Source organism: Phascolarctos cinereus, unplaced genomic scaffold, assembly GCF_003287225.1.
Source record: "Phascolarctos cinereus isolate Bilbo 61053 unplaced genomic scaffold, phaCin_HiC Scaffold_4;HRSCAF=312, whole genome shotgun sequence".
Taxonomy (NCBI): domain Eukaryota; kingdom Metazoa; phylum Chordata; class Mammalia; order Diprotodontia; family Phascolarctidae; genus Phascolarctos; species Phascolarctos cinereus.
The window spans coordinates 708,156,220-708,179,786 of record NW_027555847.1 but is presented as its reverse complement, the minus strand read 5'-3'; the positions used below and the strand labels follow the sequence as shown (position 1 = coordinate 708,179,786).

The 23,567-nt window shown below is 42.5% G+C and overlaps 1 protein-coding gene across 1 annotated transcript in view; it reads right to left on the bottom strand.

Annotated features, from left to right (window-relative positions):
* SRRM4 (serine/arginine repetitive matrix 4) overlaps nt 1-23,567 on the bottom strand; it is a 230,166-nt gene that overhangs the window by 19,316 nt on the left and 187,283 nt on the right. The window contains 3 exon segments of the mRNA XM_078154359.1: nt 10,951-11,116; nt 12,228-12,326; nt 20,549-20,599. Coding sequence (XP_078010485.1) covers nt 10,951-11,116; nt 12,228-12,326; nt 20,549-20,599 — 316 coding nt within the window.

The window sequence follows — 23,567 nt, the reverse complement described above, 5'->3', positions numbered from 1 at the left end:
TCTGCCCCCAACCTTCACTTTGGGAAAAGGGCTGTTCAGAATTCATGCTAGAGCTCCTTGATTCTGCCTTTCCCTTCTGAATTCTCCCTTTTTAAACATGTTAACTAGTCTCTACCCTTACCCTCACGCCTTCTGTAGGCTATGTAAGTTCATGAGGTCAGTGGACAGGTCAGCCTCAGAATGATGTAGAAGACAAATAAGAATAGCTCAAGGAGATGCTCACTTCTGAACAATCTATGACCATTGACAGCCTTGGCCTCATCTCTTTGACACAGTTCTATTATTGCCCAGTCATTTTGCTTTTTTCCCTTCTCTTCTCTTATGTTAGCATTTATATTTTAATCAGAACTTCCACCACCGCATACATCTGAAGAGGAGGCTGTGCGGTATGGCAGGAAAAATAGCTTAATTTAGAGTCAGAGGCTCTTGACTGAACCCCAAATCTACTTTACTAGAGACAGAACCTTGGGCAAGCCCCTTGACCGCATGGGGGCTCAGTTTGCTCATCTGTAAAAATGAGATTGGTCTAGATCAGCTTCAGGGACCCTTCTAAGCTCCAAGTTTTGACCCTATGTCTTCTCTGGACCTCAGTTTCCTCCTCCTTAAAATGAGAGGGTTGGATGAGGTAATCCCTAACATTCAGCTCTAAATCTGTTATAGAGTGGAAAGAACACTGAATTCTGAGTCAGTGGACTTCAGTTCAAATCCTGCCCTTGTGATTTGCCTGCCTGAGCAACTCTGCTGCCTCATCTTTATAATGAGGGGTTTGGATTAGATGGTGCTTCCTAGCTCTAATCTCGTGAGCACTCTATGGGGGAGTGCAGAAATGGGCCCTGACAGTGAAAAAGTGAATTGCTGTCATTACATGTGATCTAGTGAACTCTAGACGTGCTGGCACTTCTAGAAATAGACACTTTTACTAAATTGAAGTGTATATCGAGAAATAGACACCTTAGAAATTTCTGATCCCCTACTTACTGTATTTTTTCCTTCTTGGCTCTGACGAAGGAGGTGCCTAAGGAATTAATGAATTTAAAGGGGTTAACCAGACACTGGGAAACTTTTGCAAACCTTTCCTATCTAAACAAAGAGTCTAATCACCGCTGCTTCTTAGCAGAAACACCATCAGTACTCTGAAAAACATAGTAAGTTTTGCAAAGTACTTTCCTTATTTTATCTCATGTAATCTTCACAATGACCCTGTGGGGGAGGTGCTTATATATACTCTCTACAAACAACATTCTACTTGCCACTGGTGTGGCTTTGTCCAGGTTACGCCCATTCCCTGTGATGCTTTTTCCCTCCTGAGCCTCCATGCGCTGGAATCCCTCCCTTCATTCAAGGTTCATCTCAAGTACGACCAATCTTAGCCTTGGGCACTTGAAATGATTTTGTAGTTATAATGCAGATATGTTATATGTATCTCATGTATATGTATACTACATTATACCATTTGTAAGTTTTGCAGTTATAGCATGTGTATGTTACATGCATATTATGTCATGGTACGTATGTTTTGCAGTTATAATGCATGCATTATATATATATATATATATATATTATATATATATATAATGTATGCTATGTCATAACATGTATGTTATAATGTATTTATTTTATGTTTATATATGTATACTATATTATAATCTGTATGTTTTACAGTATAATGTGTGTTATATGTATATTATACCTTTGTATACCATGTTATACTGTGTAAATGTTTTGCAGTATAATGTGTGTTATATGTATATTATGTCTATGTATACCATGTTATACTGTGTATATGTTTTACAGTTGTAATGTGTTTATTTTTCATTAACTTATTTCTCACCCCTAACCCAGTAGAATGTAAGCTCCCTGAAGGCAGAGACTGTTTCATTTATGTCATTGTATCTTGGGCATTTAGCCGAGGACCTGGCAAGAATGCAGTGCTTAATAAATGTTTGTTGAGCTGAATTATAATCTTATTTTATAGATGAGGAAACTGAGGCTCAGAAAAGTGATTTGAAGTCACACAGCTAGTAAGTGTCAAAGGTAGAATTTTTCTTATTCACGGAAGAATGGCCAGTGAAAAATACTATTTATTTACTATCCTTCCTCTTCCTTTGCCCCCACACCCCATTTCCATACCCATTAAGCTTTCTGTCTCATGTTAGATTTTTTTTTTAATCTCTCAGCGTCTGCCTCATCTCTTCTGTCCTTAATGCTTTGGTGTTAACACAGAGCGTTTTTTAATAAGTAATTAAATACCCGCTATGAACTCCACTTCCCTCAATTTTCACAGGGAGTCTCTCTAAGCCCTCAGGGAAAGCCTGTGTGGTTATTTATTGTTTTTGTTTCAAATCATTATTTAATCAAGAATGGGGAAAAAAGGCAACCTCTCACTTACACTTCAAAATTTAATTTTAGCCGAATCCCAAGATCGAGAGGCAGCCAGACCTAATAGGTTACAAAAATACAATCAGGAAGAGAATTCCAATTAAATTGAACAAGGCCATTTACTGGGCTTCAAATGGCCCCTTGGAGAGATGTGACTATAAATTTCCCCACCCCACCCCACCCCCCCACCATATGGGGAATAGAACATTCTCTTGTGAGCAGAGCTGTGTGGCTTGGCTTTGTAGCTGGAAGGATTGCTTTCACATTTTCTGTGAGCTCTCATTTCTAAGGGACATTAGGTATATTCTCTTTGCTGCTTTTCATCTCCCCTTGTAGGATAATATTAAAGATCAATGAAGACTTGATGTCACTGACCCCTGTACAAACTCCAGTGTTCACTGGAGGGCTGATGAGGGAAGGAGACTGTGAAGAGTGCTGGGAGGGGAGACAAGGCAAGGGAGGAGACAGAAGACCTGTGGGATGACAATGAGTCATACGGTGGAACTCGGTGCAGACTTCACGAGTAATTTGGCCACAGAACACTGAGGCTGGAAGTCTATTAATGGAACCAATAAATGCAAGTCTGAGTTAAGTCATGGGTGAGAGTGGGGAAAGAAATGCTCCCTGGATAAAATCCAAACTTCTTGAGGGCAGGGACAATTTCATTTTTGTCTTCATTTCTGCAGCAATAGTGCCAGGCATAATTACAATACCAACAAACATTTATTCAGTGTCTACAGTATGTTAGACCCTGGGGTTACAAATGGAAAAAAAAAAACCCAACAGAATAATTCTTGCTCTCAGGGCGCTCATAGTCTAATATGAAAAGAAGAGGTTTCAGCTGCAGGGGAGATGCAAAGGTTCAGTGTTCTTTAGGGGCAATCTTCTTGAATTTCCTTTAAGGAGAAATCCATATTGGTTTCTACCCATGGCTCATTTGACAGTATCAGGGACTTTGGTTGGAAGCTTTCTTTTCCAGGACTTTAGTAGTTGTAGCTGCCAAGGAGGCAGAGTGGTGAGGTGGGCAGGGCAGTTGTGAGAATTAAATGGGATAATATATGTAGAATCCTTTGCAAATCTTAAAGGGCTACAGAAATGCTAGTTATATAAATAAACGTCAGCACAGTGATTAGCACGGTGCCTGGCACATAGTTACTATTTAATAAATGTTTGTTGAATTGGACTAGATTGAATAGTGCAGTGCTGTGAAGCTCAAATACAAACAGGTTACTTTTTATCTTAGAAAATTAATATCATCAAAGGGCAGCTAGGTGGCACAGTGAATAGAGCACTGGTGCTGGAGTCAGGAGGACCTGAATTCAAATCTGGCCTCAGGCACATAACACTTACTAGCTGCGAGACCTGGGGCAAGTCACTTAACTCCAATTGCCTCACAAAAAATAAATTAATATCATCTGTGTTGTATTTTTATTTATTTTAAGCACTACCCAATAACATTTTAGTCTGGTTGGGGAGGGTTACAAGTTTGACAGCTCTACTACAGAGGAGGTTATAGAGCCAGGGAGACCCGAGTTCAGGTCATACCTCTGATATTTACTAGCTATGTGATCCTAGAAAAGTCACTAAATCTCTCTGAGCCTTAGTTTCCTTGTCTGTAAAATGGATGGTTTTTAATAGCACCTTCCTTCCTCCCAGGGCTGTTGTGAAGATCAAAAGGGAAAGTATATGTTCAGCACTTCAGAAACCTTCAAATGCCATATAAATGTTATCTATGATTATTACTATTTATTTTTATTATTCTTACATTATCCCCCCATCTCCTAGTACGGGGCATTATAAATAATAGATGTTTTGGGCTGATATTGGTGAAGGAAAAGGGATGGCTTATGGCATAGGCAAATGGAGGAGGGGCATTGGTGTATATATACAGCCAGCCTTGGGAACCCTGTCTTTCATTTTTCGTCCTCCAAATCATTCACTCCCCCTTAGCATCCTTGCCCCCCAGGCTCTTTTGGTTTTCCAGTATCCTGCTGTCCTGCCTGATGGTGCCCTGCCCATATCACTTGAATTTTGCCCTAGACCTAGAGATAGCCTCAAGTTACCTTGGCTCCCTGCCTAGTATTTAAATAAGACGCAAGCCTGGGTTTGCATATTCATGTATGCAAACAAACCCCCACTTGATTTAGTAGTCCTGTCCTTGATGTTTTAAGGTCTGTGCCTCTCTTACTGCTGCAGCAGGGTGTTGAAGGAGTCTGATTTTGCCATTTAAAAATGACAGATTGGAAAATACCAGCTCAGTAGGGAGGGCTGGAGGGAACGGCTTGAGCACAATCACTGTGGAGCTGTGTTATCCCTCCTCTTTTAACTTAGCAACTTCCGCCATCCTGGCCTTCACTGAGAGATGTCAGCAAGTGTCAGACATTGAAATGAATTTGAGGCGAGGTAGCTTAGTGTGTAGAGCACCCTGGCCATGAGTTCCAGTCCCACTTCTGCTGCTGACACTAGCTGTTGTGACCTTGGGAGAGCCATTTCCCCATGGCATGGGGGAGAATGTTTCATGGATTTGGGGAGTCACAAAACTGGAATCTGAATGGAGCTTCTTCCATATACTTCATGTGTGACCACGGGCATATTGCTTCACCAATCTAAGCCTCAGTTTCCTCATTTGCAAAATCAGGGACTTTTGAAATAAATGATCTCTGGAGCCCCATCCAGTTTCAAGTTCTAGGATTCTCAATAGGCCTCAGGTTTTTTTCTCTATAAAAACAACACAGGATTGGCTCTTCTCCTCAGAGAAGCCAGGGGCTACTAAGCGGCATTGTACATTAACAGGAAAAGGTCCCCACATTGGGTAGATTTGATTGACCTTCCCTTCCTTGACTCCCCCCCCCTTATTATTACAAAGATGGGTTCAATACTGGGACAGAGCGAGGAGGGGGTATTTCTAGAAATTGTCATGATATAAAAATTAAAATTATCAATAAAACTTATTTTCTTTTAAATGGGAGGCCAGACTTGGTGCCCTGTGCAGTCCTATCTGGCTTTCAGTCATAGCACAGGGCTTTTAACCATTTTTTTTAAAATTTAATTTAATTTTTTGTGACCTGGCCTCTTTGGCAGTCAAAGGAAGCCTGTGGGCTCCTTTCTCAGAATCATGTTTTTAAATGTATAAAGTAAAATACATAGGATAACAAAGGGAATAAATTCTTGAGATACAAAAACATATAATGTACAGATCCCTGGTTAAGAACACATGTGCACATATACATATTCATATATATGTATATGTGTATATGTATACATATATGCACACATAATGTATCTATATGCTGAGGAAAAATATATAGAGACATATGCATATATATACAAACATATATTATAGATTAACGCTAGAAGAAACATTGAATATAAGCTTCCTAAGGGCGGGTACTGTTTCATAGTTGTCTTTGTAACTCCAGTACTTAGAACAGTGCCTGGCACACAGTAGGCACTTAATAAATGTTTAATGATTGATTGGTTGGCTAGATGTCACCTCGTCTAGTGCCCTCACTTTACAAAGGAGTAAGCTGAGGCCAGCTGTGACTTTAGGGTCTTCGTCAGATGCCAAACCGTCCAGGACTGACTCCTCCCTCCCCATTGGCAGCCCAAGCTCTAAGGTGGGAGACTCTGAGGTGGGGGATGGTCTTTTGCTGTGATTGGGGGTTAAGGGGGGATGAGTTAGGCGTTCATTTGAAAACATAAGCTGGGTAGGGTGCCAGCTCTGGGATGCCCAAGAAGCAGCTCATATTCTGCATCACCTTCTCATACATTTGAAATCAGGATTTTGGTTATTAAATGCTCCAGAGTAGTGGAAGCAAGCACTAGGAGACTAATCATGAGAAAAGGGAGAGAGTAGCCATGGGAAAAACGGGGTTGGAGAGATGTCAAAGCTAGATGTCAATCCTGTTTCTTTTCTCCCCTTTTTTTCTTCTTAAATATGTTTTGTTGATGGCCTTTGTTTCTTATATCATAGCTCTTCCTCATAATGTTTCCTCCATACCCTAGACTGAATCTTTCCTTATAGCAAAGGGACATAATTAAACCTAAGCACCTACTCCAGTGGAAAAGCATTTACCATTCTGTAGGGACATACTTTCAATAAAAGTCACATTCAGCCAAAGGGAAACCTTTTAGGGTGCTTACAAAAATGATGATTAAGATTACACCCAAGGGACCCCAGATTTAAATATGAAAGATCCCCACAAGGCCATGGAGTCCAGTCTCCTTTTTTTAATGGATGAGGAAACTAGGGCACAAGGAGAAGTGACCAGTATAAGGTCACACAGGTATAAGAGTCAGAGTAGGGATTTGAGCCCAGATTCTTTGGTATCAGACCCAATAGTTTTTTGATTACATCTCGGGATAGGTTCATTGCTCACAGATTTAAGGTTGGAAGGGACATGAGAGGTTTCTCAATCCAGTTCCTCCATTTTTCAGATCAGGAAACTGAGACACAAAAGTTAAGTGCCTATCCCAAGATTCATACAGGCGTTTAGTGGCAGGGTGAGGATTTGAACCCAAGTCCTCTGAGCCCACATCCTCCTGCTCCACATAGGAATTACAGGATTATAGATTTTGATCTGGATGGGGCCATCTAGTTCAACCTTGTCTCTTGGAAAATATTCCCTCAAGAGAGGAGTAATTTGCCCAATAGGTAGGTAGCAAGTGGAAGAGCTGAGATTTGAACCCAGGACTTCTGACTGAATCCAGTTTGCAACTTGTGCCACAGAGTGTCCAAAGGCTGGAACTCTTCTCTATACAACTATTGAAAAGTGGAGGGAGAGTAGAATAGTAATCTGTGAACTAGGGAAATATAGACCTCCCCCCAATCTGCATAATTTAGGCTCCACAAAGAATTATGGGCCATGTGCTGAATCAGGCAGCCCTGAAAGAAGCCACAGTCTGAGGCACACACAGATGGTAAAGGAAATGATGGAGGAGCAGTTTTTCTGGAACACTCTCGTCAGCCTTATGGTTCTGCAAAGGGAAGGGTGGACAAGTGGGAAGGATGGAAGGCCCTCATTACTTCCTGAGCCTGAATTCATGAACTTGAAGCATTTTTAGTGCCTTCTCCATTTGGACTCATAATTTTTTAAAATTCCCTGACACAGAAGCCTGACCACCTGATAAGCCATAGAATCATGTTGTCCATCCTCACAGAGGACCTTTACTCAGTGACTGATCAGTCGATGCCATAAATTGTTGGGGAGAAGAGAGGAGGAATTTCCTGTCACATTTTCATACGCACCAGTCCCAGTGTCTTGGTAGGAAACCAGGGCCATGGATGACAAAATATGCTATAGCAATTTCTCTCAGAGTTTCTAGGGATGACAGAGATGGTAGAAGTTTGGAGCTGGAAGATGCTTGACTAGATAGATACATATAGATAGATATATGTCCATATCTATGTATCTATAGGTATCTATCTATCTATCTATCTATCTATCTATATGTATATATATATATACATATATATATGTCTCTGTCTCTATCATCTATGTCTATTTATCCATCCGTCTATCATCTATCTCTATCTGCCTCTGTCTCTATCAACTGTCTATCTTATTTACCTGCATTTGTCTATATCTATCTATCTATCTATCTATCTATCTATCTATCTACCTACCTACCTACCCACCTACCTACCTATCTATCCAGCTATCTATGCATCTATCTGCCTCTGTCTCTTTCACCTATTCTATCCATGCATCCATCCATCCACTCATCCATCTATCTATCCACCTACCTATCCATGTTCTGCTCAAGGGGAGGGGAGGGACAGAGATAGTCATAGAATCCAGAGTTTTGGAGCTGAAAGGGTCCTCAGAGACCATCTAGGTTCATCTCAATCTAAACAAAAATCCCCTTACGACATCCCCAACAAGTGGCCACCCAGCCTTTGTTTGAGGACCTCCAATCATGGGGAGCTCACTGCCTCCTAAGAGCCTGTTATACTTTGAAACAGCTCTAAGTGTCAGGAAGCTTTTTCTTATGTCAGACTTTATTTCTTTCCAACATCCCTTTTATTGTTACTAGTTTTGCCCTTTGGGGCCAAGAACAACTTTTCAATGAGACAGCCCTTCAAATACTGTCTCCTTCCCCCTCTCCTCCACCAAACCTTGCATGCGTATTTCCATCTATCTAGGTTAAATACCCTCAGTTTCCTCACGTATGAACTTCAGGCCCTTTACCATCCTACTTGCTTTCCTCTGGATGCCCTCTGGCTTATCAAAATCCCATCTAAAATATGGCATCGAGAACTGAATGCAGTATTCCAGCTGTATTTTTGACCAGGTCAGCACACAGCAAGATTGTCACCTCTCTACTTCTGGATGCTTTGAGACGTTCTTAATACAGTCAAATATTGTATTAGATTTCTTGGAGGCTCTAATCACGCCATTGCTCCATGTTGAGCTTGTGGCTCACTATTACCCCCAGATCTTTTTCAGACAAACTACTGTCTATCCTCACCTCCTCCATATTCCATTTGGAGGCTGTTTTTTTTGAACCCAACTATAGAGCTTTCCATTTATCCCTAAGGAGTGTTACCTTACCAGATCTATCCCATCACAGTGGCCTGCTAAGTTCTTTTTGAATTTTGACTCTATCATCTAATGTGTTAGCCATCCCCATTTGTCTCCTCTAGACACTGTTTACATATGCAAAACTAGGCCATAGGGTCATGGCAAAAGAAGTCAAGTTCATTGGAGTGACTTGAGTTTTCTGCTGGCTACCAAATCAAAATATGGGAAGGACAGAGTTCCTCTTCTCTATTGGGAAGATTCGGACCTACAGGGTCTCTCTCTGCCTGCAGTCAGGGTCCTCTATCAAAACTGGAAGAGACTATGTAAATAATCTAATCCATACTGCATTTTTTTTTTAAAGATAAAGCTTTCAAAGAAGAGTGAATTTACCAAGGTCACACAATAGCCAAGGCAAGATTAGAACTCAAGTCTCATAAGTGCCTTGAAGTCTTTTGTCCTTTTTGTCTTTATGTCCCCAGTATCTAGAGCACTAGCTGGTACTTAATAAACATTTGTTGAATTAAACCAAATTGAGCCAATCAACCCTTATTGAGAACGTATTAAGCCTTTCCTACGGGGTAGACACCGTGCCAGGCAGTGGAGACACAAAGTCAAGGAACAGATGATGAATTGGAATTTAATTGAATCTTTTAGCTAGGCACTGATAGAGAGCCATGTTGATGTTCATACATAATTGGGGACACTCGTCCAGCTGGTCAGTGAAGTGGCAAGCCCTGCCTCCTAATGACTGTATTGACCTATAATGATGATTTTAACCCTTCTCTGCCAATGGAGTAACCTTTCCCAGATTGCCTTGATGTCTACAGGGTTATCACCAAAAGCCCTCCCCAATGAATATTCCACCGTAACATCCTCCCCATATCTAGCCTCTGTTGTATCTGTTTCTTGCCTTCTATGATATATTTTCTAAGAATGAAGGTTGAGAAGAATCTCTCCCTGATCGTATGGATCCAGGGGCTTCTTCTCCCACAATTCACAGTGAATCACAGACTTATGGGGCAGATATGAACCTAGAGGGTTGGGATGCTGAAAAGGCAGGGGTTCTTTGCCTTTTTTAATGTGTTTCGGACCCTTTTGACAACCCTGAAAAACCTGAAGAATCCTTTTCAGAATGTCTTTAAATTTATAAAACAATATAAATTATCACAAAGGAAACTAATCATCTTGAAGTACTTGTCAATTAAAAGAAGTCATATGCTGCAGGTTAAGAATCCCTGCCTTAAAGAAAAAAAAGGTATAGGAAGGATTCCAGTGAAAGTGGATTCCGGTTTTCCATTCCTGCTGTGACCACTGGACTGGAAAGATGGCAGAACCAGATCCTAGCTGGGATTCCGCCATTGTTTTGTCTAATGGTTAGGAGCAAGCTATTTAGCCTGTTCTGCACGCCTTGGTTCTCTCCTCTCTGCAATGGGGCTGTTTGAAGCAGCTCTCTCCAGTCTTTAGCCAGACATGGGGAGGTTGAGCAAGACCGTGTAAGTCAAGTAAGTGCTACAGGAACCGCTGGGAGGGAAAGACTCCTAGGGAGTCCAGACTTGTGTTTCTCATTTGGAATTGAAGTCTGGCTGCCAGCCAAAGTCACCGACCAACCGTGACCTAGTTATGAAACGTTGGCGGGGTCTTTTATGTGCTTGATCCCCTCTGACACAGGAAGACTGGTGGGTGGTTTGCTCTGTTCCAACTAGGACAAAGAACTCTCTTTTTCCCCTGCCCTCCCTTGAACAGACTTTGAACTATAGTAGCTCATGGGGGGGGTAACTATTTTATTAACTATTCCTGTATAAAAGTGCCTATAATTTAGTTTCCTCTCCCTGAATTCCTAGTGACCAAGTGTTACAGGAGAGAATGACTCCAGACACAGTAGGGTCTTTCTTGAATAATGGGGGTTTTAAAATAACTTGAGCTCATGTCTCTGTAATGGAGTTAATATTTCATACCTCACTCAGCTTTAGTGTCTCCCTCCACCCCCAACCCCAACCCTGAGTGGCGTGGGCCAGCACAAAGAGAGAAGGCAGCCGAGGTTACTTACGACTTCATTGGCCGAGAGAAAGCTGTAGACCTGGAGGGACTGGCTGGGGGGGTGGCCAGACCGGGTCTCACCACGGCTCACAGTTCCCTTTTGGATAGCCTTAGAGCAGGGCCGTGGGCGCCTCCGCCTGGATTTAGGACCTTCTTCGGGGGACTTGGCCCTGCGCCTGCCAAGGGTAGAAAGAAAACAGGGAATGGCCTGATTTGGGGGTCTAGGTGACCAGATAGAGAGCAGAGGGCAGGACTGGGGCCTCAGCTTTCCAAGGTGAGAGGAACGCCATCGGTCATGGTGATTGACACCAACAGAATGCCGAGAAGATAACTGATGATGATGATGATGATACATAACTAACATTTATATTGCACCAACCATGTGGCAGGCACTGTGCTAAGTGCTTTATAATTATTATCTCATTATGATCCTCACAACAACCCTGAGAGATAGGTGCTATTTTTTCCCCTCCGTTTTACTGATGAAGAAACTGAGGCAAACAGAGGTTAAGTGACTTGCCCAGGGTTACACAGCTAGTCTGAGGCTGGATTTGAACTCAGGTCTTCCTGTCTCCAAGCCTAGTGCTCTATCCCCGGTACCATCTAGCTACCTCAAAGACAAAAGCAGGGCTTTAGCCTTTCAGTGCCTTAAAATAAAATGCCCAATATAAAGATGGTGGTAGCATTTTCCATAAACATTTCAGAGGGTCATAGGACTCAAAACTATTAGGGGCCTTAGATGAGACAATGTGATGCTTGGGAGGGGCCTCAGAAGAGGGAGTGTCCTAGCTTGGGGTATGGAGGTCTTAGAACAGGGAATGTCTGAGCTGGGAGGGCCCTTAGAACAGGTTAATGTCAGAGGTGGAAGGGCCCTTAAAGATCAAGCTAGTCCAGTCCCTTTATTATCAAGAGGAGGAATCTGGGGCCTAGAACAAGGTTAGGGACTTGCCCAAGGTCTCACAGCTAGTGAAGGGTGGTAGGGCAAAAGTAGGGAATTGCTCCTGTATTTTGTGACCTCGAGTGGGGCTTTAGCCTTCCAGGGCTTCAAACAATCCTTGGAGAAAAAGAAGCAAATGTCCTTGCTCCTCCCTCCTCCTCCTTCCTCACTTTGCAAAGAATCAGGGCAAGTCAACCAAATGATACACATGAGCTGTTCCCCAGCAGGAAGAAGCTGGGCTGACAAGGGATTGTGGCATCTGCAGCGGGAGACAAAGCTGCAGATTGCTCCGCGGGTTTCCGCTCAGGGCAGCTGTAAGTGCAGCGGTCCTGGGGAAGCCAGGGGCTTACCTGCTCTCGCCGCTGGAGGAGCGCGACTCAGAGCTGGGGGACCGAGAGTGACAGCGGCGGTGACGATGGCGGTGAGATTTTCGAGGTCGGCTTCGGGATCTTTGGGAAATTGATCAAAAAGAGGGCAGCAGAGATGAATCCATATCTAACTTTCCAGAAATCTTAGTGCTGCATGTACTCTCAGATCTCATAGTTCCTCTAACATGATACTCCATCTCCCATCACTCTCCCCCATTTCTGGAATACTCTCCTTCCTTCTCACCTCTGTGTTTGAGTTTCTTGGCTTCCTTCAAGACTCACCTCAAATCTTACTTTTGGCAGGAGATCTTTCTAGCATTTAATGCTTCCCCCTCTGAGATTACCTTCATCTACTCTGTATGTATCTTGTAGGAACCTAATTATTTACACATTGTCTTCCTCATTAGAATGTTTGCTTCCTGAGCAGAAGGACTGTATTTTTGTCTTTCTTTGTATCTCAAGCATCTCCCACCACCACCTTGGGAAAAACAGTTGCTCTCCCATCCAAAGAAAAAGGCCTCACCTGATAGCTGCCTTTTCCTTCACTATGTTGTCCCAGGACCAGTATCTTTCTGTCTTTTTAGGACATTTCAGTCTCAAGGCTAATTGGCTTAACTAAGCTGCCAGCCCCGGTAACCCTCTATCCCCCTTACTTTCTTGTTTCCAAAAACTGTGAGTTTGGAGAACAGAGGAGAGGGTAGATTATTGAAGTGACTCTACATCTCTCACCTTTGTCCTCTTTTCTCTACCTTATGTCTGACACAAATTATGATTTAATAAATATTCAAGTCAATCTATCATTCATTCATTCATCTGTGATTTATCTATTTACCCATTAATTCATCTTAATCCATTCATTCTTCTATCTTCCATTTAATTATCTACCATCTATCTACTCATCCCTCTTTATCTCTATCCATCCTCTTCTCTATCATCTAATTATCTATCTATCCACGCTTCCTTTTCTCTATCCATCCATCTGTTCTTCTATCTATCCATCTATTTATCTATCCATTCATCCCTCCTAATCTCTATGTATCCTTTTCTCTGTCATCTAATGCTCTTCTTTTTTTTTTTTTTTTTGGTGAGGGCAATTGGGGTTAAGTGACTTGCCCAGAGTCACAAGCTAGCAAGCGTTATGTGTCTGAGGCTGAATTTTAACTCAGGTCCTCCTGACTCCAGGGCCGGCGCTCTATCCACTGAGCCACCTCGCTGTCCCTATCTAATGTTCTTTCTGTCCATTCATCCATCTTTATCTCCATCCATTCCTCTATCTACCCATCTATCATTCAATTATCTATCATCTATCTACTCATCCCCCCTTATCTCTATCAGTTATCTATTTATCTGTCATATCTATCTATCTATCTATCTATCTATCTATCTATCTATCTATCTATCTATCTATCTATTCCTTAACTCTATCATCTGTCTCTTAATTCTGTCTGTCTGTCTATCTACCTATCCATCCATCCATCCACCCATCCATCCATCATCTATTCACACACTGCCACTGTAGTTTAGACTCTCATCACTTCTTTCCTGGGCTAGTTCAATGATCTCCTGTTTGTGCTTCCTGCCTCCATTCTGTCCCCATTTGAATCCATCCTCCCAGGAGCTGCCAAAATTATTTTTCCTAACGTGCAGATTTGATCATGTCAGTCCTCTAATCAAGAAGCTCCACTAATAAGGGGCAGCTAGGTGGCGCAGTGAATAGAGCTCCAGCCTCCAAGTCATGAAGACCTGAGTTCAAATTCAGCCTCAGACACTTGACACTTACTAATTGTGTGACCCTGGGCAAATCACTTAATCCAGATTGCCTCACCAAAAAGCCAAAAAAAAAAAATAAAGTCAAATCCGGCCTCAGGCACATAACACTTACTAGCTGTGTGACCCTGGGCAAGTCACTTAACCCCCACTGCCATTGCCTAGCCAAAACAATGACAACAACAACCACAAAGAAGCTCTACTAGCTCCCTATTTCCTCTAGGATTACAAAGTCCTGTAACCTAGCTTTAGGTTACCTCTCCAGGTTTCACCTTAGCTAGCATTTTTATAACTGCTTCCAGGTTTGCAAAAAACTTATATATGCCAATTTGTGCCATCCTCACAATCATTCTTTGAGGTGGGTATGAGTTTACTAAATGTCATGCCACACTTTGTGAACCTCCATGGTTTCACTCAACAGGCCTTCTTGCTGTCCTTCATGCCCCACATCCCATCTCCCATGTCTCTGCCTTTGTACAGGCGGTTTTATGCTTGGAAGACACTCCCTTCTCACTTCCCCTCTTAGAATATCTCCTCTATTTCAAGACCTAGCTAAACCGCGATGTCCTCCATGAGCTGATCCCCCTCCGACGCTAGTATCTTGCCTCTAACATGTACATGGATTTGCTTGGAACTCATTTAGCACATTCTCGTATGTGCGTGTACTGCTTCCTCAGACAGAAGAAAATTTCCTGGAAATCGGGAGAAGTTTAATTTTTGCCTTTGCATTCCTAGAGCCCAACACAGTGTTTGGCATGCAGTAGGCACTTGTTAAAGCCTGTTGGTTGATGGAACGTTTGATCTCCGTTTCTGATATCCTCCGAGCCCCACACTGTGAATCAGAAGCTTTGTCTCTTCTAAGATAAAGGAGTCCAGTAAGCACATCATCACCGTGGCGTGATCTTTATATGGCATTTTAAGCTTTTCAAAGAGTCTTGGAATCAGGGCAACCTGAGTTTGGACCTGGTCTCAGACACCTACCAGCTGTGTGACCCTGGACAAGTCACTCAACCTGTTTTTGCCTCACTCTTCTCCTCTGTCAGATGGGGAGAATACTATCACCTGCTTCCCGGGGTTGCTGTGAGGATCAAACAAGATGATGATTGGGGGTGATAATAATAGTAATGAACATTTATGTCTTACTTTGAGATTTACAACGTGTTTTTAAATCACTATTTCATTTAAGCCTCATTTTGAAGTAAGTGTTTTTACTATTCCCATTTTACATATGAGGAAACTGAGGCTCAGAGAGGTCATGGGTAATAGATTGAATGCTGAAGCCAATTTCAGAAGTCATTTGACTCCCTAATTTTACACAAATGAAGTCCAGAGGAGTGAAATTACTTGCCCAAGGTCACTCAGCCAGTAGAAGAGAGAGTCCAGTCCTCTATATAATACAAAATAGCTCGGAGGGTTAGTATCAGATGGGTTTAGCTCCACACCTGAGTTTACTCTACTCCTGGGCTACCCAGAAAGCACTCCTAACCATAGCTAACCTTCTTGTGAATTTGTGCAGTGGGTCCTAATGGGGAGTGAGAGACAGTCTGTGATGCTCCTCACAAATCTGCACCTTACCTGAGGAGCACAAGGTCACTCTATTAGCCCTCCTAGAAGTGTAAGTGAGGGGCAGTGAGACTCCCTTCCCCCAAATATTTCCCTACCCCTTGTCACTGTGCCTAAAATTCTGCCATTGGAGACTCATCTATCCTGAAGGGCCTGAATCCTTTTCCATCTGCAAGAATCTTCTTCTTTTTTTTTCCCCATGCAATTGGGGTTAAATGACTTGCTCAGGGTCACACAGCTAATAAGTGTCAAGTATTTGGTCTGAGGCTGGATTTGAGCTCAGGTCCTCCTGACTTCAGGGACAGTGCTCTATCCACCGTGCCACCTAGCTGCCCCCAAGAATCTTCTAATAAAATATGTCTAGAAGAGATTAACATCTTGAACCTAGTTATTGGCTCAGCACTAAAGATAAGTGGGAATTATTATTATTATCATTAATTTGTTCATTTGCTTATCAGTCTACCCATTTGTTTTTCTATTTATTCATTTACTTATTTTTTATTCACCCATTCATACATTCACCTATCTATTCCTCCCTTCCTCATCTCTTTCTTTCTTTCTTTCTTTCTTTCTTTCTTTCTTTCTTTCTTTCTTTCTTTCTTTCTCTTTCTTTCTTTCTTTCTTTCTTTTCCTTCCTTCCTTCCTTCCTTCCTTCCTTCCTTCCTTCCTTCCTTCCTTCCTTCCTTCCTTCCTTCCTTCCTTCTTTCTTTTCTTTTCTTTCTTTCTTTCTTTCTTTCTTTCTTTCTTTCTTTCTTTCTTTCTTTCTTTCTTTCTTTCTTTCTTTCTTTCTTTCCTTCTTTCTTTCTTTCTTTCTTGACCTATGCTTTCATTAGCATAAGAAGAAATTCTCTAATGGTGGCCATCTCTAGGGTGGGATGGGGAGGAAGGGAAAAAATATAAAAAGGGCACAGCAGAGAATAAAAGAAAATTTAGAAGGAAGCATAGAAAGCACAGTAGCTTTGAAAACAATGAATAATACTTATATAGTTTTTTCAAAAAAACATAAAAGTATGAAATGAAAATCATGATTTTATAGTGAATCCTTTTATGTTGTGCTGTGTACATGGAAATGTTCTTTTTTTTCTTTCTGTATATAAGTTCAAAATGGATAAATAAATAAATAAATAAATAAGAAACTCTCTGTATCAATGCCGGTCTGCACATCTCATGAAATTTCAAAGGACCATAAGAAAGTTCATAATCTTAGAGGCCATCAAATTCCATTGCCTAATTTTACAAATGAGGAAACTGAGGCCTAGAGAAGCTAAATGTCTTGCACAGCTAGGCAGTATTTGAACCCAGGTCTCCTTGACTCCAAGTCTAGTGCTCTACCTGGTGGACCAAGGGGTTAAGTGACCTGCCCAGGGTCACACTGCCTTTTTGTATTCAAGACAGAACTTTGAGCCAGGTCTTTTTGTCTCCAGGGCTCACACTCTATCTACTGCCCTGTAGTGGCTTAGGAATGTAGTAACAATAATACCCATTTCTATAGCACTTAACAATTATAAAATGTTTTCTTCCCAATGGCCCCAGAAGAAAAGTCAGAAGATGATAGATTTAGACCATGGATTTAGGCCTTTGAGGTTGCAAAGTACAGCCCACCATTTTACTGATGAGGACACTGAGGACTAGAGAGGTTGTGGTCTGGTGAAGGTCACACAGCTTCATAACTAACACTCCTCCCATTACATCACATCATATTTGATTATGTCCATTTTATGTTTTAGTAAACTAAGGCCCGGTTAAATGCCTTGGCCAGGGCCATGCTTAGAAAAGAGGAGAGCTGGGAAGCTAATTTGGGACTGGCTAGTATACTCTGTTGCATCATGCTGCCCTTCTGTGGCAAGAAACAGAGTAGGACACAAAGCAGGGGTCCTGGGGGCCTGAGATCTTAAAGGAAAAGAAAATAAGGCATTAGGATTTCCCTCTGAGAGGCTCCTTTGGTCAGGCATGACACATGCTTGGTTGGGTGTCAGGTTTTTGCAAGATCCTTTGGATATCATCACGAACTGAGTTTCAGAGACTCTGGCTGGGTTGCTGTGTCCCTTGGGGAGCAATGGTGTTACCTTGAGAACCCAACCTTTTTATATGGAACAATTCCAATGGACTGTGTGACCTTGAGCAAGTCTCTTAATTTCTTCCTTCATTTTCTCATGTGTAAAATGAGACAGCTGAACCAGAGCATCTCCAAGATTCCCCCTTGTTCTACATATCCTTCACCCTGGGTTCATATCCCACCTTTGGTGTTTACTGCCTGTGTGACCTTGAGCAAGTCTGGGCCTCAGAGTTTCCTCATCTGTATAATAAATGGAGTTGGATTTGATGGCCTCAGAAATCACTTCCAGCTCAAGATCTTTGATTATATAAGTCACTTGACCCCGACAAGCCTCAGGTCCTCATCTGTAAAATGAGGGGGTTAAATAATGGGTTAACACATGTCAAGTGCTTTCCAAACAGGAACTGATCTTCCTCACCTACCACCATCATTCTCCTTCCTTCCTTACTCCAGGCATGGGAGCTTGGAATACTATTGTACCAGTACAGGCCGAGTCCATCTGGAAGAATTCACTGGGTACTTGACCCGCAGCACGAGATCTTGGAGTTCTTTGAGTCCAATCACCTCATTTTATAGATGAGGGATCTAAGGCCCAGACAGATGACATGACTTATCCGAAGTTATAATGGAAGGCCCAGGATTTGAACTCTGTCCTTTGGCTCCAAATGTAGTGATCTTTCCATAGCACTAAGTAGCCCAGAGCTTCCACAGAAAGCTTTAGGGAATAAAACCTTTGTGACGGCCTTCGAAGCAGGTCTCTAATTTGGACGGTGCTTTCTCGAAAGTGATTCTGACTATGACTTGTGGGCAAGCTCTCGTTCAGGCTTTCAACTCACTTTCTGGATGGGCTCTAAAGCTGTCATCATTAGTGAGTATGAATGATGCCCGTGGAACACCATTGGATGGAGCCAGTCTAGACGGCCAAGGGCTATTTGAATTTGTGAGAGAGGCCTCTGAGGCCCGAGCAGCAAAAATAAATCCAGAGTTTGGTTTAAAAATCCAAATGAAACCAAACTTTGCAAGTGAATTTAATAAACATTGATGTAGCCTCTACCTGAAGGCAGTAACACTTGCCTGGGAGAGACCACTCATGTCCTTTTCTTTTTCTTCCTACATCCTTTGTCTTAGGTGATTGCAGACTCCATTGTTTTTTCCTGTCTCCATTGGAAATCTTCAGCACTCATCAAATTTCTGATGCCTGAAGCATTCTTTTCTTTTTTGGTCTACTCTGGGAAAGGGCTACCTTTTTCAGTGACGTCTGGTTCCCCCTCCTTGCCTCCCTAACGCACAACCTGCTAGTGCCCTCTCTTCTGCGACTGTGATCCTCCGTCTACTATGCGTGTATCTTGTATGGACCTGTTTCTATACAAAGGAACTTAGATTTAGAGTTGGAAGGACCCATAGAGGTATTGAATCCAATCCCCTGATTTCTTTTTTAATGAATGAGAGACAGAAGCTCAGAGAGATTACATTACTTGCCCAGGGTCACATAGCTAGAAAGTGTCTAAGGTGAATTTGAACTTGGATCTTTTTGACCCCAAAGACCAGTGGTCTGTCCCCTGTACCATCTATATATACATTATTTACTCCCTCCCCCACCTTGAGGGCAAGGCTTCCCTTTCCTTTTCCTCCATATCCCCAGTATCCAGATCAGTGCCCAATACGTAGGCATTCAATAAATGTTTGTGGGGTGACTAATTGATTCTGAAGCCCTTGCAATCTTGGAGTGGCTGGTTTGTCCCTGGGACCTCTTGGCAGGAGTACAGCAGGAGCAGGCTGGACAAATGAATGGAATCCTCCCAATTTTAGAGACCTCCAGGACACCAGATTCCACGCCTCCTTGCTGTAGCCTGCACCAGGGACCAATAGCTCTGATGGTCAGGAATCTTCCTCTGGGCAAAACCAAAGCTTCCCTCACCTGAGTAAGGGAATAGCTGTTGGCCATGACTGAGCTCAGGCAGCCAGGATACTAAGACCCTACTCTTGATCCCTGTCTTATCTGTCTTTCCCTCCCCAAAAAGTCTTCCAACTGCCATCTCCATTGCCTTTGATCCACACATTAAAAGCTTCTTGGTGGGAGATAAAATATTATTTTGTTGACTGGAAAACATATGCGCTGACATTTGCAGGGCATAAAATAGGTGGGTTGTAACCAAATTTACTTTTAATTTGACTGGGAACTGAACTCCGCAGGCAGCATTCTCTGATTGGAATTTCTACTACCAGCTATTTAAAAAAATAAACAGGAGTAACCAGACTCCACAGGGCCAGCTCTCTAGGACTTTAACGATTACACTGACTTCAGCTAAAACACAAGATAGCGATGCTGGTGCACCCATCCACCCCACCCTCCAGTCTCACAATTAAGCTGACATTTATACACTATTCAAAGGTTGGCAAAGTACTTGACTTCGAAAATCTTATTTGGTCCTTAACAATAATCTAAGAAGGGAAGTGTTCCGATGACTATTATCCCTATTTTACAGGTGAGGAAATTGAGGCTGAGAACAGTTAAAAGGCTGCATCCAGAGTTACGCTGCTAATAAGTGTCTGAGGCAGGATTTAACCCAGGTATTTCTGAATTTCTCTCTCTCTCTCTCTCTCTCTCTCTCTCTCTCTCTCTCTCTCTCTCTCTCTCTCTCTCTTTCTCTCCTCTCTCCATCTTCCTTTTCCTTCTCCTCTTCCTCACTCCCTCTCCTTTATCCCCTCTTTCTCTCTTTCCTCTCCTCATCTCCTTATTTCTTCTCTCTTCTCTCCCTCTTCATCCTCCTCTTCTTCTCTCTCCCTCTCATATATCCATACACACAAATCATGCACACAGGCACACGCACATTTATCTAAATGGCAACTAAAAGGACCTCATCTCCATAAAAGCTCTACCCACCATCTCAACCTGGTTTCATTCAGTTTTACTTACTGTTTCTGGTGTTTTCTTTCTTTCTTTCTTTTGCTTTTGGGGCTTGAGGAGCTAAACAAGAAATAGCTAATTAATGGGAAGATGTTGCATTCTTACAAAACAATAAAATCTCAAAACATCAAAATGCTTAAAGATGTCTGGGTGGATGGGCCCACGTTACCCAAGATTGGCAACTTCGTCACCAGGGTTGGGCCTTATATATGGACATTTAATATAGGTTTGTTGAGCAGAACTGTAAACAAGTCATGGCCTAAGACTAAGAAGGGACAGTAGAAGGGATTCCTGTTCAGGCACGGGCTGGATCCCATGACCTCGAACATTTCTTCCAATTCAGAGATTCTGTGATTCCAATTTTGTCAAAAGTCTGCTATTCCACTCCTCACATCTGCCAGAATAGTTTAGCCTGAGATGGCAACCCAAGGACACTGGCTGGTGATGGAATCCCAGGATCTTAGAGATTACTGAGCCCAACTTCCTCATCTTACAGATAGTAGACCAGAGGAGGAAAGTGTTTTGTTCAAGATTGCATAGCTAGTAAATGGCTAAGCCATAATTTACGTCCAAGTCCTCTGATCCAAATCCTCTGTACACTAGACAGTAATATCTCCTGATTTGAGGAGATCCCAGAGGCCTTCCATTGGAAAGATTTGCTATCTGAATGGCTTGGCTCACTTATAAATATAGGCAACCCTCTGGCATCCCAGTTTATAGAGTCCTCAGAGCTTTGATTTGAAAAGGACCTCAGGCACCATCTCGTTCAACCCACGTATTAATGAAAAGCTCTAAAACCTTCTTGATAAGTGGCAATCCAGTCTCCAGTGAGGGGGAGCAACTGGAAATACTGAAACATAGAATCTTCAAGTTAGAAAAGACCTTAGAATCCACTGAGTCTAACGATGAGTTCAACCACAATGCCTGCTATGACATGTTTTGACAAATCATTGACTGGTTTTTCCTTAAGATCTAGAATGTGGAAGAAGCCCTTCTTTCTGGAAGTAGCCCACTCCATTTTTCAGTAAATAGCTTTAGGTATTCCTTGGCACATAGACAAATTTGCCTAGTCGCAATTGCCCTCCAGTACTTATGGTTCTGTCCCTTGGGGCCAAGCAAATCAAGCAGAACATGCCCTATTCCACGTTGCACTTGCTCAGTGACAATTATTTGGCCTGCCCTAAGAATTCTCTTCTCCGGGTTAAACACCTCCATTTCTTTCCTAGGGCAGGAACTTGGAGAACTCCTCCATCTTAGTCAGCCTCCTCTACGCATTCTCCAACTTGTCATCATCCTTCCCCAAATGTGACAACTCCCTAGAACCAAATGTAGTGCTCCATCCAGGTGGGATCTGACCATGGCAGGGTACGGAGAGGTTGTCACCACCCTAGTCCTGGACACTGTCTCTCAATGCAGATCAGACTCATCGACTTTCTTGGTTGACATTTTACACTGCTGATTCATAATGATCCTGCGAAACCGCTAAGCCTTCTTTTCCCAGATCTTTCGAACAAACAAACATAAAAAACAACAACAACTATTTCTTAGGAATGCCTCCCTCCATCTTGCCCTTTGGATGCTGACTTTTACAAACCCAATTAGAAGAATTTATATTCCTGCCTATTCAATTTTCGTTTTATTCGATTTCACCAAATGTTCTAGCCTGTCAAGATCTTTCTGAACCTTGATTCTACCACCCATTGTGTTAGCCATTCCACCCAGCTGTTTGTCATCTGCAAATGTGACAAGGATATCGATCGTATTTTTTTCTGAGTAATTGACAAAAAAATTCTGGATTTGAACTCAGATCTTCCTGACTCCAGGCCCTGTGCTCTATCTACTGTGCCCCTTTTGTCAAATACTAGCCCTATAGTAACCCCTCTCCTCCAGAGTCAGCCTCACCAAAGTTGTTTCACAAAATGATCATGAATACATTATAACCAAACCTTACCACAAGACTAAGAAACCACCACTCAGTACAATACTGTGTATCCCATCACCCATTGATTATGAACCTACAAAACCAAGCACCTCAGTCATCTAGTTTCCTCAAAATCTACATGATCACAGAAGTGATTGAACCAGGGCTATCTGGGAATAGAATGGGTCTGAGACTTCTATCACCATTTCCATTCTAGAGGAAGGCCCTTGCTTTCTCTCTTCCTTTTGCTCTGGGGTACCAGAAGAGGATAGGATTTGGAGTCGGGAGGAGTCTTTGAGATGGCCCAATCCATTTCCTTCATTTTGCAGATGAGGAAACTGAGGCAAGAGAAGGAAAGTCCCCAGAGAATTAGAAGCAGAGACAGAGTTGGAACTTAAGTCTTGGACTCTAAGTTCAATGCTTATTCCGCTATGCCGTGTTTCCTCTTGACAAATGCAGAAAAAGCATTTTCCATGGATTTTGGGTTTGTGGTTACTGTTACACTCAGGGCCTGAGAGAAAGAGCAGGGCTCTGTGTCTTTTTGTTCTGTCCTCTCTACCTTGCAGAGATGAGCTTAAAGGACTACAGACCTAGAGTTGGAAGGTATGCTAGACATCCTCTAGTCTGACCTACTCATCTTACAACTGAGAAAACCAAGGCACAGACAAGTTAAGTGACTTGCCCAAGTTCACATAGGGATTAAGTGGAGGAGATGGGATTTGAACTCAGGTCCCATGACACCAAGTCCCCAGTTTAAGGATAATGAAGGGGTTGGGTGTGGGGTGGGGAATATCAGCTGAAGGACCTGGGGACATGGGAAGTAATAGAAGGAAAAAAGCGAAATCAAGCAGAAGCCCCTTTAACAAAGGCCAAGTTATTTCAAGCATCATTGCACATAAGAGTAGAGATTAGCACACAGTTAATGTGGGTGGAGGCAGATGGTGGCCCAGGAGGTGAGGGGAAATGCAATGGAATCCCAGGGGAAATCTCTGCAGGAAAGACTAGGTTTGAGGTTGGCAGGGTTATGGGATGGGGCCAGGCTTCCAGCAGCTCTGTACTGATTACACACACACACAGGGAAGTGGGGGTGGGAAAAACCACCACCAA